This window comes from Protopterus annectens, chromosome 1.part1 (assembly GCF_019279795.1).
Source record: "Protopterus annectens isolate FY-2018-M chromosome 1.part1, PAN1.0, whole genome shotgun sequence".
Lineage (NCBI taxonomy): Eukaryota > Metazoa > Chordata > Ceratodontiformes > Protopteridae > Protopterus > Protopterus annectens.
Genome location: NC_056726.1, coordinates 798951067 through 798971066, shown reverse-complemented (window position 1 = coordinate 798971066; position 20000 = coordinate 798951067). Strand labels below are relative to the sequence as shown.

At 37.7% G+C, this 20000-nt stretch overlaps 1 protein-coding gene across 2 annotated transcripts in view; it reads right to left on the bottom strand.

Moving 5' to 3' along the window:
- Positions 1-20000, bottom strand: part of MYO5B (myosin VB) — a 3346216-nt gene that overhangs the window by 476547 nt on the left and 2849669 nt on the right. For both annotated transcript variants that reach the window (XM_044078265.1, XM_044078275.1), the window contains exon 25: positions 8127-8246. In XM_044078265.1, coding sequence (XP_043934200.1) covers positions 8127-8246 — 120 coding nt within the window. The remainder of the gene's footprint in view (positions 1-8126; positions 8247-20000) is intronic.

Genomic DNA, 20000 nt, shown 5'->3' with positions numbered 1-20000 from the left:
GCCTGCAAAAACTAAAGCACTGTTAGTGTTTCCCACCCACCCTCTCCTTTTTTTATCTGATTTTTAAACCTAGTGATTTTAATCTGCCCACCCCTACTGTAAGTTGAGCTTAATAAGCTGTTGATAATAACTGAATTATTTATCTGCTTTCTTTGTGCTTGTATTGAAATTGAATTTTGCCTCTCATAGTCTGTTCTATTGATTTTCTTGATCTGAATTCATTATCTAGCTAGCTGTTGGATAAAGTAACGCATTTTAACACTCTAGCAAGCACATGTTTTTACATCAGGAGGTTGGTGGATTTTCCATCAAGTGCACTGGGTGGAGGCCTGGCCTGTTTAGGTTGGGGAAACACTCGAGTTTGCATAATCTCGTTACAAAGACATGCGTCTGGAGCGATTCTCTCCGAGCATCCACTGAAAATTGGCTTTGTCCCAAGTCGGATTTTCCTGGTAAACAAATGTTAAATAAGTAGCTAAATAAATGTAGTTTTATGGCTGGAGGGCTTATTAATAAGCTTATCTTGTTTTTAATGCCTTTATAAATATCATACAACTGCATGGCTCTTGGCTAATTTATACAAATCAGAGTACTTTTATTCAATAATCACAATTTTATAAGTTGTTTAAAGAACACTGCTATATCCATGTTTTTAAGTTTGTTTGTTGTAGCATTTCATATCTTTTAAGCTTGTTTGTGGTAACACTTCACTCCGGACACTCCTTCACTGTGCTTTTACATTAGGAGGACTGGGATTATTCATCTAATAGTAGTAGGTGTTTACCTGGTCTGTCTGAGCTGAGAAATACACAAAAGGGCTCTAAGTATTTTTTTTGCACTTCTCTTATATACTGTGACTGTACTTCAGCATTTTAAAAAACTGTACTGTCTGCTGCTGCTTTAAGTAGTTAATTGCATTGTATTATATTGCATCTGTTAGTTGTAGGTAGTTTGTGTGGTCTTATTACACTTGGGCTCCAAACCTGCTATTCTACATTAAGAAGGTGTTTTTTTTTTTTTTTTGCACCCTTGTGGCAGAAGTGTGCTGATCTAACTTGTCTGAGTTTGGCATTGCTGGAGGAAGCCTTACTGTGTGCTTTCCTGATTGGAAGTTAGCTTAAAATTTGTTTCTCTTTGCTCATATTTAAGCCTTGTATTTGTGCAGACTTTGGTATAGATACTCAGAGCTGCTTGTAGTTTGGTGACTTTGCTGCTGATTGCTGAGAATCTGCTTTTGACTGGAGCAATCCACTACTGAAAAGACAAAATAAGTATTTTTGCACTTCTCTTATCTACTGTGACTGCATTTTAGCAGTTCTTAAGTTTTTGCTGTTATTTTTGCACTTTATAGCATTCGATTCTTAGCTAGAGTGTCTTCTGTGTGGAGGCATACATGAATGGGGCGTGCCTTCCTTGAAGGTTGTGCGTCAGGGCTGGTAACCCGGTACATAAAAATCCACTACCAATTTATAGCGGACTGGAGTTCCGCTGTGGCGACCCCTAACTGGGAAAAGCCGAAAGACACAAACAAGGATAGCAAAAAAATCAGTACTATCTACTGCTGCTTTAAATAGTTAACTGCACTGTATTACATTGTATCTGTTAATTGTAGGGCTGTTGTAGGTAGTTTGTATGGTCTTGTTACAACTGGACTCCAAACCAGCTGTTCTACATTAGTAAGGTGTTTTTCTGCACTCTTGTGGCAGACTTTTGCTGATCTAACCTGTCTGAGTTAGGGATCACTTGTAAAAGGCTTATTGTGTGCTTTCTAAATTGGTAGTTAACATAAAACTTGTTTTTCTTTGCTCGTATTTAAGCCTTGCATTTGCTAGGAGCTGCTCTTCACTCAGCAACAGTTAGCAGTGCCCTCTATAGACACAAAAGCATAGAAGCTCAATTTTTCCCTAAACAGCTGTCAGTGAAACACTTCGAAGCTTTTCTGTTGCTCTAGGAGCAATTCAGTTGTGCACTGAACAGCATTGCCTTATTGATTAACCTTAGCCTACACAAAGTATAGATCCCTCTTGTAGTCTTGGCACTACCAACACAGTCCTATCAAATTAACCAATTCTCTTCTTAATAAAAGATACAGTAAGTGCCAGCTATCATGGATGGGCAGTTTCCCATCATCTCATTGGTCATCCTGATAGACATGAGCATCCTGAGGCAATGTAGCAACTGTCTCATAAATTAACAACCACGTATTCATGAAATAAACACTTATGTGAGAGATGCAGTTACACTATGAAATTGGAGGCAAGACTCTCACATAAAGACAAAGAGAATGCCAAACAAGTTGTTTCATACACACACACACACACACACACACACACACACACATACACACACAATTCTCACACTAAATAAGGATACGGCACATAAACCCAAATGCGGAGGTACTCACTAGTAACTTACCAAAAGATCAGAGGCTTCCCAAACGGAAACCACTTACACACATAATAATGCAAAAAACAACCACAAAGCATAATATCACACAGACCAGTGTCTCAACAAATAAGCCCATAAGTTGTAACACCACAAAACTTAATGCACTGGTCATAGGTAACATGACTGTGAGAGACACAGATGTTCCCTTCACCAGACTGGATAAGGAGCAGGTTACAGTTAGCTGCCTGTCAGGTACAAGGATCTGTCAAGTCACCCAAGCACTCAAGCCACTCAAACACAAGTACCAGTATGACTCCGTCATAATCCATGTTGGGGGTGAATAACTTGAAATGTATCTCACTGGACTATATGAAGAGAGACATGAATGAGCTTTCAGATTATGTGTCACAGGCAGGTAAAAGCCTATCCTTAAGAAACACTCTACCTTCTCCAATGACAATGGCACAACACAAACAAAAAATGATTGACTAACAATTGGCTTAGCTTCTGGTGTCAGTCCAGGAGGATCCAATATCTGTCAGCATGGGAAGACATGGCTGACAGGCCACACTGCTTTGCCACAGATGGTCTACACCTGTCCCCTCTAGGCTTTTGGATAATGGCAAAGGCATTAGCCACCCATATTATGCATTTTTTAGGGACTGTCAAAATAACCAACCTCCCAACATAACAAAATCCTCTCTAGATAAACTCAAAGTACAGCTGCTTAATGCTAAGAGTCTAAACAAGCAAATGAACTACCTGGAAGTACTCCTCACTTTGGAAGAGGCTGATGTCTATGCAGTCACCAAGACATGGTTCAAAGGCATGGAAAACACCTCGACCATGTAGGGCTACAATGCCTTCCATATGCTCAGATCACAAACTAAGCATGAGAGGACCAAAGGAGGAGGTGTATCCATATTTATTAAGGATAAGTACACCTCGAGACTGGTCAAATAGTATGACTCTCTTGAGCTACTCCATGTCCAATTAACTATAGGCAAAATCCCCCTACCACAGCACAGCTACCTATAGGTCCCCCACCATGAAACAGGAAAAGCATATCATACACCTGGACTTACTGGTGAGTCACTTACCATACAGCCCAACACCTTACTCATGGGTGATTTTACTTTTCCAACCATTGTCTGGGAAACATGCACAACCACAAACATGCTGGCTCAGAGATTCTTGGAATTTGTCAGTGCAAATGCTCTGGAACAGCTAGTCAGCAGACCCACAAGATGATCAAATGTCCTGGACACAGTGCTCACTAACATGGGAGAGTACTGCACCATTCTGTGTGTGATGTCCTCCCTGGTAAGAGCAGACTATAAATCAGTCTTTTTCAGTATAATTATAAGACCAGATACCCCATGAAGCACAAAAATGCTTAAGAATTTTTCAAAGACAAACTACCTCCTACTAAGTGATGGTATAAGAAGTTTCAAAGCCCCCTCAAATGCAGATAACATGGACTTCTAAACAAAGGTGCACACCAATGCCTTGTAAAACCACTTAAGGGGATGTACAGAATCCACTCTACCTGACCAGATTAAAACCAGGTCTTGCTTAAAAAACAAGACACCCTGGTGGACTCCTAGTATAAACAGGTGATACAACAACAGAAATAAACTAATGTCTAAGAACAAGAGGGAACTGACTCAGCAGAGGAAGAAATCCCTCTCTAGCCTAAACAAACAAATTAGAGATCTGGTCAAGTCCTCCAAAGCCAATTAAGAAGCAAAAATAGCCTCCCTAGCTAAGGATAATAACAAGACATTCTTTAACTACATCTAAAATCTAAAAGGGAATACCTAGGTATGCGCTGAACTAGTTGTGGATGACACCATCAATACTCAAACAGTGGTAATAGTCTACCTGCTCTCTGACAGATTTGAAGCAAACTTCAACCCCCTGTCCCCTCCAGTCATTACCAAAGTATGCCTGCCACCAATCCTCAGCCTAGTATCTACAGAGAGCAGGTCATCTTGGTGCCCTCCAAGGCCAAAAACACGGCATCAATGGGACCAGCCAACTTCCCAGGTTGCCTTTTAAATAACTTAAAACATAACCTAGCAGACCCACTTGGATCCCTGTTTAACAACAGCCTGTGAACTGGCTATGTTCCAGTGGAATGGAGGACAGCAACAGTAATCAGTCTGCACAAAGGGGGGACCATCAACCTACCCTGGGAATTAAAGGCTCATAAGCTTGACTAGCCTCATCTGCAAGGCCACATAAAGAATCATTATGGACCTAGGAGGAGAGGTGAATTCAAACCAAGAGATGAAAGGTTAATATTGGTGGCTCAAGATAGCGGGCTACGTACACGCAGGTTTACAAAGTCCATTGAACATGTGGGAAAAACCGACAAATGTAGGTTTTTTAAAACCAAACTGGAAACAGTTGCACATCTTGTTGCTGGTTGTGACATACTAATGGCAGGAGGACTGTACACTGAAAGGCACAATAACCTGGTGAGACTATTGCACTGGGGATTGTACAAACATTATGGTTTTGAAGTGGCTGAGAAGCACTGGAAACATGAGCCACAAAGCATCAGAGAAAATTATATAGTTTACATCACATGGGATCATCCATTACCAACAATTCAAAAGACAGATGCTAGAAAACAGGATATAGTTGTCCATGAAAAGAAGACAGCAGTAGCATAGATCATTGAAATTGCTACACCCAGTGACTACAGTGTCCTTCGCAAAGAGGGACATAAAATTATAAAATATCAGGATCTGCAAGCAGAAACGAGACCAACATGGAAGAAAGATACCCAAATAATTCCAATAGTAGTACAAGCAATGGGTCTTATAAAAAAGAGTCTAAAATTGTACTTAGATATGCTACCAATACATGTAACTCCATAAGAACTGCAGAAGGAGTCATTACTGCACATATTGTGGGTGCTGCTAAGATCATTTTTGGTTGAAATCAAAAAGTGAAACAATACTAATTTCATGAACTTTAATCGTACTTTGACTTAGGTATGGGATACATTCCTGGCATGGTACTAGAATCCCAAAAGACTTGGAGAAATAAAAAAGGGAGAGACCTTATTAACAAGGACTAGGTAATCTCCAAATTCTGGACCCAACCCAGTTTTGATTCGTTAAAAGTAGAGCATAACTGTTAAACATGGTTGACTTCTTTGAGAAAGTCACTACAGCCCTGGACGAGGGAAAGACAGTGCACACCACCTATCTTGACCTAACCAAGGCATTTGATACACTCCCCCACTCAGGTATTATAGAGAAACTCTCCCAATTGGGAATTAATCCAAACATTACCAGATGGGTAGCCAGCTGGCTCACCGACAGGACACATACTGCCAAAGTGGGGTGCCTTCCCCACTAGCAAAAGACCAGTCACCAGTAGCATACCACATGTTTCTGTGCTGGGCCCCTTACTGTTCAAAATTTATTTCTCAGAAGTCCAGGCAAACTTGCAATGCCTGTGGCTGAGCAAGTTCGCTGATGACTGCAAAGTGGGAGCAATCATTGAGTCCCCCAATTATGTCATTATACTGCAGACAGGGTTAACACAGATAAATGATTGGTTCCAAAGCCACAGATTAAAGCTAAATGCAAAACATGCATTATTATTCCTTTTGGAAAAGCTGGCATCCCTGTTAATTACATTATAGACAGCACCCCCTAAGTGTAGATCCAGTGGTACATAATCTGTGTACTCAGGTTGAAAGCAACCTGAACCTTGACCACCACATATCCACAGTAATAAGGAGATACTTCTATGTGGCACATCTTATAAGCAAAGCATCACATCTAGAACTAAGGAAGCAACCCTCATCAGCCCAATAACTGAGTACAACACTCCCTTTTGCATGAAGCTCACCAGACACATGCAACAACTGGAGAGTGATCCTGGAGACTTCTCACCAAGAAATTGCAGGATACACAAAACAAGTCTTACACAGGAAAACTGAAAGCCCTGTCACTGTATTCTGTCTCCTGCAGGTTGCTAAGTGGTGACCTGTGCCTGGCTTACAGGGCAGTCTCTGACCCGGCCTTCATGAAAATGATGCACATTCATAAATCAAAGTGCATGAGGGTCACTTTCTCCAGGGATGTTAACCTAGCCTCCTACATGAACAGGTCATGCTGGAGAGATAGATATATTTCCCAGAGACTGCTATTTCTCTGGAACAAGCCTCCAATTCACATGAAATAGAGCACCTCCATGACGATCTTCAAACTCAAAATAGATCAATCGATGGGTGACCGCAAATTCACTCCTGGGGTAGTGCCCATGTCCCTCCTGGACAGAGATAGTCAGTATTAACTACCACAGACTCTTACCTCTGCGAACTTCACTCACCTAACCACTGACAATTGGGGCAACTTGGAATAAATATGGTAGGCTTGTATGTGCTCTAGGCCTGTTAGCCTAGTAAAGTTCTATGAACCTATGAACTTATGTGACACCTCGACAACATATACAAAATGTAAAGAAGGGGGCTGATGCCAATGCCAACTGGACTACAATCAGAAAGGGCATTACTGGTAATGTACGTACGTGATGTGAAGGAGGACTGTGGAGATACTAGAAATGTATGTATATATATATATCATATGAAAATGGAATGCACAGGAAGACTAGCAAATTATTTGTGTGTAAGCATGAAACTGTAGGAGAATGGAATACTAAAAATTTAGGAATATCATCATTGGAAGACTGTAACAAGGAAGGTTTTACTAAAAACTGATATGTGTTTTGTAGGATACAAGTGCAACAGGAAAAGGGTATTAAAACGTATCCATTTGAGAATAGTAGTGGAGAAGGGTAGCATAAAATTAGTTATCCTTTGGGGACAGGCATTTAATGAGAAGGGGGATTACTGGAAATCTGCATATGTGCCATGGATGTGAGTGCAAAGAGGGTTCCCAGAAATGTATATATTGGGGATGAGGGTTGCAAAGGGGAAGAGAAACTAGAAAGTTATGCAAGTACTGGGGATGGAACAGCAACAGTAAGGGGGTACTAGAAAATAATGTAGGCAATGGCTAAGAGTTCATTATAAGGAGTAGATGGATGACCTGATGCATTTCTGAACTTGAGATGGGTTGGCCGTAATACACGATAATGTATTACAGCATAACATATCATAGGTTTCTTATAGATGGGTATGCCTTCAGGGATAACTAATTAATTTACATGCTTGGTAAGGGTATGCAATACTTATGTATATACAGCAAATAATTAGTCAATGCATGTTCTGTAGACAGATGTCCCCTGGGAGGAGGGTTTCCTATATATTCCATTACCTTGTACATGGAACTGTTATGTGGATGGGGATACATAAGTTATTTCTTTTCAATGTACATATAATAGGCTTGTTAGACATCCTACCTTGTACAGCAACCTAGTAAGGATAAAGCAGGCCTACACTATGCCATCAAGGCAAAACTATAATGTATTCACGTACACCACACAATTACATGTTACAGACCTTGTTGGTGTTGTGCTAGACATGGCAGATTCTGCTGCAATACTGAGGATTCTTCCCGAATCCTCAAAAAAATGTTTTTAGTGCTATTCTTCTCTCATATTGTACAGTAAGTATTTATTAATTCTACAGTGCAGTGTCTGTATGCCATGCTATAAAGAAAAACATAAACAAAATTCAGAATATTTGCAAGGATAAACACATACTGCATTTCAACTGCATATACAGGTAAGGCAGGATGCGGCATACTTACATCCACCTGTGAGAGTGTATCTTCAGTGTCCCCAATTTCTGATGTGGAGACAGATGGGTAGTTTGAGTCAGATTCCAAGCTGCTTTGGTTTGAGGGGTTCCTTCTATGACCTGGAGTTTGCTGCAAAGACAAGAATATTTTTTTAAATATTATTTTATAGTATTGCATTTTCTGTCACTATTCTTCACTGGCATTTCCACATCTATAATAATTTAGAAATATCTAAAATGATTGCACCATCTAAACATAACCTGAAAAAATACACACACACACACATATATATATATGCATATACACTTATATATATATATATATATATATATATATATATATATATATATATATATATATATATATATATATATATATATATATATATATATATATATATATATATATATATATATATATATATATATATATATACACACACACACACACACACACACATATATATATATATATATATATACACACACACACACACACACACACACACACACACACACACACACACACACACACACACACACACACATACATGTATACACGGGTTCATATTATTTCATCGAGTTTTCAGAAACTCGAAATTGACATGGTTGAGACCATACGATTGAGTTTCCAAAATCTCAAAATAAACCAAAAAATCTATATCACTGGAGGGGGGCAAGCCCCCCTGCACCTCTCCTCTGGGGGACTGTGCCTCCAAACTTCCTGCAAATTACATATACCAACTCCAAGAATGCACTATAGTGGGGAAAAGGCTAAATTCCCCATTGAAGAATTTCTATTTAGACTGTAGAACAGTGGGGATTTGGGAATTTATCCTTTTCCCCACTGTAGTGTGATACTGGAGTTGGAATATATAATTTGAGGGGGTGGGGCCTTGTTCAACTGCAAAAACATAGATTTGTTTTTTTTTTTTTTTTTCATTTCAGGTTTTTCGAAACTCAACCATGTGGTCTTAACTAACATATATTTCCTTCATGTTTTCTTTCCCACATCAGCAGGTCTTTTCATCTTGGTAGGCCAACAGCAGATGTCAGAGGCAGTAAACTTAGCAGAAGATCACAGACCAGTTAGTAATATTTATAACGTGCCTTCTCAGAAATCGCAAAGCACAGAACAGTAGGTGAAATGTGAAGCAGTTATAACAAAAATGTAGATGAAGCACACTGTATTATTAAGGACAGCTTGGTCTTCTTTTGGCTTTTCCCCGTTAGGGGTTGCCACAGTGGAACTCTGGTCCGCTAATGATTGGCAGTGGATTTTTACGCTGCTGAGTTGCCAGCCTGATGCCCAACCTTCAAAGAAGGCACACCCATTCATGCATGCACCTACATGCATGTCTTTAGATGTCACTGGACCGCATGGAGGACATGCAGACTACACACAGAAGGTGCTCCAACCAAGAATCGAATAGGAGAACCTCTTGTTGTGAGGCGACAATGCTAACTGCTGCATCACTGCGGCTGTACTCCCATTATCTTGATAAAATGAGAGCCTGCTTTCAACTCAGTACAGAAGCCAGGTTCAGTTAAACAGTGTCTTAGCCATCTGGGCAAGGTATTCTTAAATTTAGGGGCTACCACTGAAGGAACACAGCTCAAATGAATTCAGTCAAACTACAGGGTCACCAAGCACTGTTCAGCATTATACTTTATCTTGTTCCCAACCTAAACTCTGGGTGTTGCATATTTTTATCTATTTACGCTTTGTTGACCAGTTTAGTCCAGCTAGGCCAGCAGCCTCTTTTCAGTGGAGAACCAGGGTGATACTCACACTAACAGAAATTTACTTAAGGCACTGTGACACTTCTGCCCTTTTAATGTTGTTAGTACGGTTACCTCACTCTTTTTGAAAGTTCCATGTGAATCTTATACACTCCCCTGAGCTGCTATCAACTCCGGCTGATGAGAACTCACTTGAACATTAGTTAGTTATTTGACTATCTTTATTAACATGAATTTATTTATCTTATTATGCATTCACAGGAAAGGGTTACGACCTGGTGTATTTGTAAATCATGTCTAAGAATATATACCTATCATGTTATCTTTCCTGCATGCCTTCATATTATGTACATTTACATCCGCCTTAAGACTGGGTCATGGCTGAAAAGACTCCTTTGGGCTAGCTGACCTACCTTGTCATTAAAAAATAACAATAGTGCCAATAATAACACCAGTATGCTGTGCCACTTATCCTCTCTGAATGAGCTCAGATGTATTTGTACTTCTAAATCTGAGTTTGCAGAACTTTTTTGTTTCACTATGCTAATGCATTGATCCATAGTTCATTTTACAATGTATTTGTATGATTACCAATACAGGTGCAAATGTAATGCTAATTACTACACCTCTACATTTTAGACATTGTCTGCTTGTGTGCATTGTTGTACAATGGTGTGAGATATTAAAAAGAAACATGCTTGTAATATCATCAGAAAAAAATTATCTATCCATGAATATATTAGTACTTCAAAAATAAGCAAACTAGAACTCCAAATCTGACTGAACAAGCTAAAGCAATAACTAGGCTGCTATATGTAGGATACAATAGGGCTAATCCATGCATCTGGAGCATCTCTCCCCAGGCCTCCACTGAAAATTGGCTTTGTTCCAAGTCGGACTTTCCCATTAAATAAATGTTAAATAAATAAATAATTTTTTTTCCATTTCATGGAAAACGTGGTTCTTGATAAATATGACTTCTCTTCAAGGTGATTAAATGGTCTATTACCAGTGGAAGAAAAAAGATATATATAAAAGATGAGATTTTATGTTGTTTTGCTTAAGAATTGCATGGCTGTCCAGCAATTTCTTCTTTTCCTAGTTGTTTTCTGCCCCAAATCACTCGCCCAACAATGCCTAAACCCACTTGAATGGGACTACTTCTCCCAACAGTTCTCAACACTTCAGCTATGAATTATATAAAATTTCCATTATGAATCTGGAAGAAAACCTAGGATTAGTTGGTGGTTTCATCAATGGAATGAGTATTATTTCTATACAAAAGCAAATACCTTTTTGTAGTTTCAAAACCTAATATATTTAGGTGTGAGAAAGATATGAATGGTGATATCTCCTTTTACCTTTTCAGGTAAATTAAAAATCCTTACACTGTTCTTTCTTAAACCGATTTCTAAATCTTCTGAGTTTCTTAAAATATGTCATTTTATTTCATGAAAAATTCAAAATTCATTTACATACATTTTTTACTTATCCAACTATATCAGCCAGAGAGATTTCAATGTGCTATAATTTTCCAATCATATTGTTGCAAGGTTTATTTTAAAATATCTGTTTGAATGGAAAATGTTCTTCAATATAGTACAACTTGCTTTGAGCTCATCAATTTTAGCAGTTAAATCTTGTAGACAGAAATAATCTGTTGGATGCTTTTTTAGACTGCAAAATCCTAAAAGGCTGATTTCAAGAAATACCTTCACACAAAGAACAAACAGTTTAGAAAGTTTGAAAGAGTATCAAGATTTAGGAACTGCAAGTTAATATTTTTTGGGGGGTGTTCTGTTTTTTTTTTTTTGAGGGCTTTTATTAAAACAAAAAGTCTTCTAAAATGTGACATAGGCTCCAATGTTGATGATAAGAAAAAAATATAGAAGGGATTAAACTGCCAAAAATTATTGGGTGCATATATCACAAAAACTGAAATTAGACATTTAAAAAAGCTGCCATATATACAATAGGTGGGGATATGACTTCTTACCATAATGGCGACACTTTCCATATTATCTTGTAATATGAATGGTCTCACACATATAGACAAAGGAAAAAAATACTTAATTGTATTAAGAAATGCAGAGTGCAAATAGCAATCCTACGGGAGAGACATTTGGAAAGAAATGAGAATATGAATTTGATAAAGAAAGGATTTCAGGATGGATATTCTGCAGAATATCAGGGACAAAATAAAAACAAGAGTAGTTATATTAATTGCTGGAGGAGCTCCAGTAGTGATAGAAGAGGAAAAAAGACAATAATGACAAATTTGTAGTAATAAGGGGCTAATGGAAAGGGATGAGGATTACACTGACATGTATTTATATTCCACCTAAAACTGCTATTTTGGAGCTTAAAAAATTTGGGAGAAAGAATCAGCTTTCAGCAGGGAATGTTGCTTATAGGTGGGGACTAGAATTTTATTTGCAACAATGGGGATGTATCTGGGTGGGCCTATACAGAACAAAAATGTAACAAAAGAGGGTAGATTTCTGAAGAAATATATGAAAATATTTGGTATAAAAGATGTGAATTCAGTGGCAGGAACTCAGAGATAATTTACACATTATTCAACATGGTACAATAACTGGACTAGACTTGATAGAAACTATATTTCAGAGGAACAAGTCCATTTAATTTAGAGCGTCGCCACACATCCAAAATTATTTTAGATCATGAGCCAATAATTACTAACAGAAAAATGCAAGATAATGAAGTAAAGATGCGACACTAGTTCCTCTCCATCTACCTGTTAAAAAAGAGAGAAATTTAAGGAATGGGTAGTGGAAATTATCTGGGAGTCATTAGGGAAGATATTAAGCGCTCTAGATGTTACAGTTAATGAGTGGGATAAAATAAAAGTAGAGTTTAAAAATAGGGTATAAATAAAATAAAACCAGATTTGGTTAAGTAGTAATAAGAATAATTTAGAGGGGCTGACATAGGCTAAATTATTACAAAATAAGGAGAATCTCACAAAACAAGAAGAAGTACAATTGCAGAGTGCTAAAGAGAAAATAAGTGAGTATCTCAATAATATTTATTTATTTTATTTATATTATTTTACATTTTTTAACTGGGAAATTCTGACTGGACCAGGTCCATTTTCAGTGGAGGCCCGGGGAGAAAAGCTCCAACATCAAGTTATACAAATACAGTACATCCAGCATAATACACAAAACAGGTTACATCATGTATGCTGAGCATAGTAATATAACAAGAATTAATAAAATCACACTAGGTAAAAGAAGATATAGAACATGTGTAAAAAGACAATGTCAGTCATACATTGGTAAGAAAAGAAAATATATCAAGTAAGATTCTACAGTTAAAAGTACCCTTTCAGATGACCAAGCCTACAAGGGATCAGAGCTTCAGCATGTGATCAGAGAGGAATTTGGGGAGTTAATAGTAGTATGGGTAGGGTTATGTGATACAAGGGCATAACCAGGTACTAAGGAGGTGTGATTTGAGGGAGTTTTTGAATATGGATGTGGAGGGGGCAGTGGACACGGATAGGGGAAGAGAGTTCCAATTTCTGGCAACAGTGTGGGAATATACATGACTTTAGAAAAAAAATGATGTTAAACAACTGTGTTTGATAAAAACTAAAGAGCATAAAAATGTTTTTCACAAAGACTTAGGCAACAGAAAGCAGAATGGCTTGTTGCCAAACTTAGGGAGTGTATAACAAGAAAAATAACCACAAAAACCTGTAGAGGTATTAGCAACTTTTTGGATGTTTTATGAAAATTTGTATAAAACAGAGAAGTGGGGAACTCAAGAAAAAGCACAAATAGAAAAATTTATAGAAGTCTTAAATATGCCAAGGTTAAAGGCAGATGAGGCTTAACAACTAAGAGTTAAGATAGGAGGAGAAGAGATAAAAAATGGTGATGTATAACCAATTTGCAGGAATAGATGGTATTCCAGTGGAAGTTTGGAAGTTAGGAGGGAAAAAAGTGGTAAAGCTCTGGAAGGTTTTGTTTAAGAGTATTTTAAAAGGAGGGGAGGCACCAACATACTGGTAAAAAGCTATGGTGGCTGTAACACATAAAGACGGTAAAACTCCATCTGATCCAGCTACATAAAGGCCCATTTCAATTCTAAACCATGACTATAAAGTGTTTATGTCTACAATGGCTAAAAGAATGGCAAAGGCAATGTCAAAATTGATAGATATGGACTACTGTGGTTTTGTGGAGGGGAGGCAAACATTTGACAGTCAGGTTTGATCCAGCTAGAAGCATTTCTGCAAACTGTGTTACTTTGAATGGATAATTTGGCTGGTTTCTGTTTCTCTGCCTTAAATAGCCAGCGTTTTAAACCAGTTTGTACTTGTTTGCTCAAAGCTGTTCAAAGCTGCAGTGAGATAGGCCTTCTGCCACTGGAAAAATATAAGTGCTTATTTTCATCTGTTTTCTGCACTTCTGTTTTACTGCATATCTGTTTAATCTGTGCAACTATTTTTAGTCTTATTTTTGTTGTCTGTTCTTTTTACTAGTTGCTGTACTTGAAAAACACTAGCATAGAGTTGAATATCTGTTACTGTTTGTGACCTTTGGAATTTGTAGTGAAATCTTTTGTCTAGAGAGGCCTACTTGTTTATTTGTGGGAGAGAATATTCAGTCTGGTTTGATCTAGGTAGAGGCATTCCCGCAAGCTGTGTTATTTTGACTGGATAAGTTGGCTGGTTTCTGTTTCTCTGACTTAAATAGCCAGTGTTTTAAACCAGGTTGTACTTGTTTGCTCAAAGCTGTTCAAAGTTGCAGTGAACTAGGCCTTCTGCCATTGGAAAAAGATAAGTGCTTATTTTCAACAGTTTTCAGCACTTCTGTTTTACTACATATCTGTTAAATCTGTGCAAATGTTTTTTAGTCTCCTTTTTGTTGTCTGTTCTTTTTACTAGTTGCTGAATTTGAAAAACACTAGCATAGAGCTGAATATTTGTTACTGTTTGCGACCTCTGGAGCTTGTAGTGAAATATTTTGTATAGAGAGGCCTAGCTGTTTCTTTGTGGGAGACATCCTGTCACATTCATTGAATGAAAATTATGTCACAAACTCTTCAAAGCAGTAGGTTCAAAGTCCTTTACAATGTGACATAAACAAGCATTATATTGCAGATCAGAAATAATACTAAAAACAGCGGTCCATATTATGTTGTAACATCAGTAAGATATATAGAACATAAAAACAGCAATAAAAGGAAAGTTCTTCCACCTCCCACCCAAGCTAACAAAGCCATGAACAGAATAGTAAACTGACTCTTGCTTCCAGTCAATCCTACCTTCTTACAAATGCGCTGCAATGTCAGACATAGAGCCTTACAACTTGGCATTGACACATTAGCCTCCTCATCCATGCCACTTAACACATCGCTAACAACCTCTCGTGAGTAGTCACCGCAGTATCATCCTCCCTGGTAAGATCTAACCATAAGGTGATCACTTTCAAAGTCACCATCTCCCCAACCCCCCTCTAGCTAGGGTCAAACAAAAAAATTCTCCAAAGCTGATTACAGCCTCCTGAGGGATGGTAAAAAACAGCTTCACAGCCCCCTCCCCCTCGCTAGGAACTGGTACCAGTATCCAAAACTATACCAAAGCACTATATGAGCATTTATATAGATGCATGGAATCAGGAATACCCAACAGGACTAAATCATCCTCTGCAAGGAAGAGTAAACCCTGTCTGGTGGACATCTGAAATAAATAATCTCTCTAACAAAAGGAAAAAATTGCTGTCCAGGACCAAAAGGAGCAGGTGCCCAATTGAAGCAATCTCTCCTTAGCCTGAACAAGGAAATAACAGCACTAGTGAAATCCACCAAAGCAAACTTTGAGTCCAAATTGGCCACATCTACTGGAGACAATCATAAGGCCTTCTTCACATTTGTCCGCATCTCAAAGGAAGCAACCAGATCTGTTCAGAACTGGTGGTCAATGACACCACATATACAAATGCCATAGCTATAGCAAACTTGCTGGCTAACAGATTCAACGAAAACTTCACCCCTCTGTCCCCATCAGTAAATCAGGACATTCCCAGTACCTGCCCCCTTCCCCTTATATCTAGGAAACAGGTCATCACTGCTCTCTCAAAGGCAAAAAAATACAGCCTCCATGGGACCGATAACATCCCAGGCTGCATCCTACATGAACTCAGGCTGGAATTTGCAGCACTACTAAGCACCATATTCAACCAAATACTAAGGTACATAGAAAATTTGATGGAATTAACCAATATTTAAAAGCTACCAGTTGTCACCCCCCCACATACTATTGAATCCCTCCCCATGGAGAAATGGTGCGGATTAGTAGGTTATGTAATGATTCTTTAGATCTTCAGGAGGAGATGCTGAGAACAAACTTAATGTTTGAATCTAGTGCTTATAGTAGCTCTATTATTGACAGAGCAGTCACCAAAATAAAAAAAGAGGGAGAGAATTACCCTAGGTGCAAAAAAGTTGGTAATACATATGATGGAAATAAGACTGACATTTATTTTGTATCTACTTATAGTTGTTTTAGTGACATTCTAACAGGTTTGGTGAAATAATATTGGCAGTACATGCAATGTAATGGAGATACTCAGTTATGGTTAACTGAGAAACTTAAATTTTCATTTAGGGTGGGAAACAGTTTAAAAAGCTTTCTGGTGAAAGGCAAATTGGTTATGCCTAATGTAAACATATATAATTTGAGATTTAACTTTGGCACCTATGTATGTAATAGATGTAAGGCTTGTAAACATATTGTAAATAGTTTTGGGAATACTGGCGGATGTAGATTTGCAGTGAAAAGTGTTTTCAAATGTGATACCACTGGTATAATCTATGCCCTTAAATGTCCATGTAATAAATTTTATACTGGTCAGTCTCAGAGACCATTGAAAGTAAGACTTCTTGAGCATATAAGAGATATAGAGAACTTTAAAGAAACTAGTTCTGTGGCAGTTCATTTTCACCAAGCACATCAGAGTTCATCTGTGGGTTTACAAGGCACCATTTTAGAAAAAGTGGATGGTAATAATTGTGAATTTACTGACACTTATTTTAAGGATAAATCTTTATATAAAAAAGCCATCTACATTCTTAAATTTGATACTCTTATACATAAGAGTATGAATTCTGTACTTAATGGGAGAGTTATTTAATTATGCTTGGGATTTTCTTTAATTGAATTTGTATTGAATAATTGATTGTGCTATTTATATGGAGTGTTTATTTGGGTATGTTTTCTTCTTTGAAGGCATTCCAGTCGAGATGTCAGAGAGTGAAGAGAGTGAATAAAATACTTCTGGATTCTACTTGGTTACTGGTCTTTTGGTTGTTTCTTTATTTTATTTTGTTTTAGTTGTGTATTATTTTGGCATGGCCAGTGACCCTAATGTGGATATTCCAAGGGTTTTTTTTAATTGGAGAGTTCTCCTTTAATTATGCTTGTGATTTTCTTTAATTTTAATTGAATTTGTATTGAATAATTGATTGTGCTACTTATATGGAGTGTTTTTTGGGTGTGTTTTCTTCTTTGAAGGCATTCCAGCTGAGATGTCAGAGAGTGAATAAAATACTTCTGGATTCTACTGGTTACTGGTCTTTTGTTTTTTTCTTTATTTTATTTTGTTTTAGTTGTGTATTATTTTGGCATGGCCAGTGACCCTAATGTGGCTATTCCAAGGGTTTTTTCATGGAAACCAACCGGATTCACAGAAACGTCCTATGGACAGTTATTTGAGACAAGTGAATGGCCGTGTTCAAACTTCAGAAGCTGTTATTGGATCTGGTAGTGGGCCTGAAGAGGTAGCTAGTATGTGACACAAGTGGGAATCTGTTCATAACCATCGTCTTCCAAATCCCTTCTCTAATGTGGGCAGAAGATTTGATGCATCTTTGAATCCTGAAACTAAGGTACTGTATGATTCCTTAGAAAAATTGCTCTTTAAGGAAGCTTCTGTGTTCCTTAACTTACATAGTTTGAATAAATATGTGGAGCTTGATATCACCCCCTGTGGTTTAAGGGCATTTAAGGATCCTGCAAGCCCTTTTGATATGAATGATGAAATAGATGTTGCTTTTCATAAAAGGTGGGTGTGTGTACCACACAAGTGCACCTTAGAATGGGTTGCTATATTGATTGAACGCTATAGGGTGAAACAACACAAACTGCAAACAAAAATTAGCTCCACATGTAATGATCTGTTTTCTAAAACAAACGCAGAATTTCTTGATAAAATCTTAAAAGATGTTAATGTCAAATTACAGACTTACGAGAAGGAAATTTTGGATAGAAAACTGCATAAACTGACTCGTGACACCTGCGACTATGATAATGGTACACCCTTCCTGTCCAGGATTCACCGAAAGAAAGTTTTACGGTGAGTTTCATTTAAGCAGGAGAATAATGATGGAGAACAGTCTTCGTTTTCCTCTGCACATGCTTCCACCAGTTTTATTTCCTCTGGAGAAGAGGATATATATGCTGTAAATAAAAACGACTTTCCGACACTTCCTGAACCCCAGAATGGGGCTCAGCATCAACAGAACTTTCGGAAAAGCACAAGTACTCGATATGGGGGACCACAGAGGATGAAATGCCAGAGAGAGGGGCAATATAATGGACATTGGCAACAACAACCCCAGCAGTTCCCACAATGGAAAAGGGGTAAATGGCAACTGTCATTCATATATTGTTAATTTGTCTGGTTATGTTCTCGATGACCGTGAAAAGGCCATTTTAGAATGTGGACTTAAATTCTTTCCTACTGTTATGCCACATATTCATGAGTTAAAGTGTGACATTTTTAGATTTATTAGGAAACTGCAGCTTAAAGTATTATTTAATGGTAAAATGGCTTCTTTAGATTATGAGTCAGATGATATTGATTCTGATTCAGATATGGATAGCTTTTATTCGTGTGTATCAGATGAAACACCTAATGCTTATTATGTATTTGATACTAATATGATTTCTGCAAAAAGTAAGTTTGTTCCTATTTTTAACAATGAGAAGGTGTTAAAATTGTACAAGATGTTAGTTTTTTCAGTGGAACAGGAAATGTATGAGTTTCTGGGGAATGTTAATAACATCATGTATAATTTAACAAAAGCTGAATGGTCTGCTCTGGTAGCTCTTAGCAACAATAAGAATCTTATTTTAAGCCCTCTGATAAGGGCATCAAACTTGTCATTATGGATGTAACCCAATATTTGGATATGTGCTACAGATACCTAAACGATGACAATATTTATCTGAAGGTCCCTTTTTCTGTGTACAGGCCAGCTATAAGTGAGTATTTGGACCTGATTGGAAAGGGTATGAGACTGGGGTATATTTCCTCTGATGATGCTAAAAAAAAATTTGGTGTGGATGGTGCTGATACTGCATGTTTTTATTCTTTGCCCAAAATACACAAAAGTCTTTTGAACCCACATGGATGCCCCATAGTATTGGGGACTAAATACTTTGCTCATAACATTGGATGTTTGTTACACCAGCTGTTACTACCTAAGGTGATGTTGCTACCTGCATATATTAAAGATGTCTTTGATTTTCTGAAGAAAATTAATAATGTGGAAATAGGAACATGCATTTTGTCACTATGGATGAGCAAAGTTTATATACAAATATTGCTCATACATCTGGTATTGAAGCTGTTAGGTTATTTATGGGTGAATCTCCTGCCACAGAGTATATTTTGGAATAGTTAACGTTCTGCTTAGAAAATTTTTTTTTTCATTTAATGGGGAAATTTATGAACAGAAACAAGGCACGGCTATGGGAGCGGCATTTTCCCTTGCATATGCCAACCTGAGTATGGGGTTATTTGAACTACAGTGTATATACAGATCATCATTTTATATACAGCATGTTAAATTCTATGCTCAGTTTATTGATGATGTAATTTTTATGTGTGATGGGGAGAAGAGAATGTGGATGAATTTATTGAGCATATACAGTCCAATAGATTCAATCTGTCTTTTGATGGCATACAGAGGGGCAAAAAAAGTGTCCTTTCTGGATGCAGAATTGGATATTTCTGGGCCTAGAGAGTTACATACTAAGGTACATAGAAAATCTGATGGAATTAACCAATATTTAAAAGCTTCCAGTTGTCACCCCCCACATACT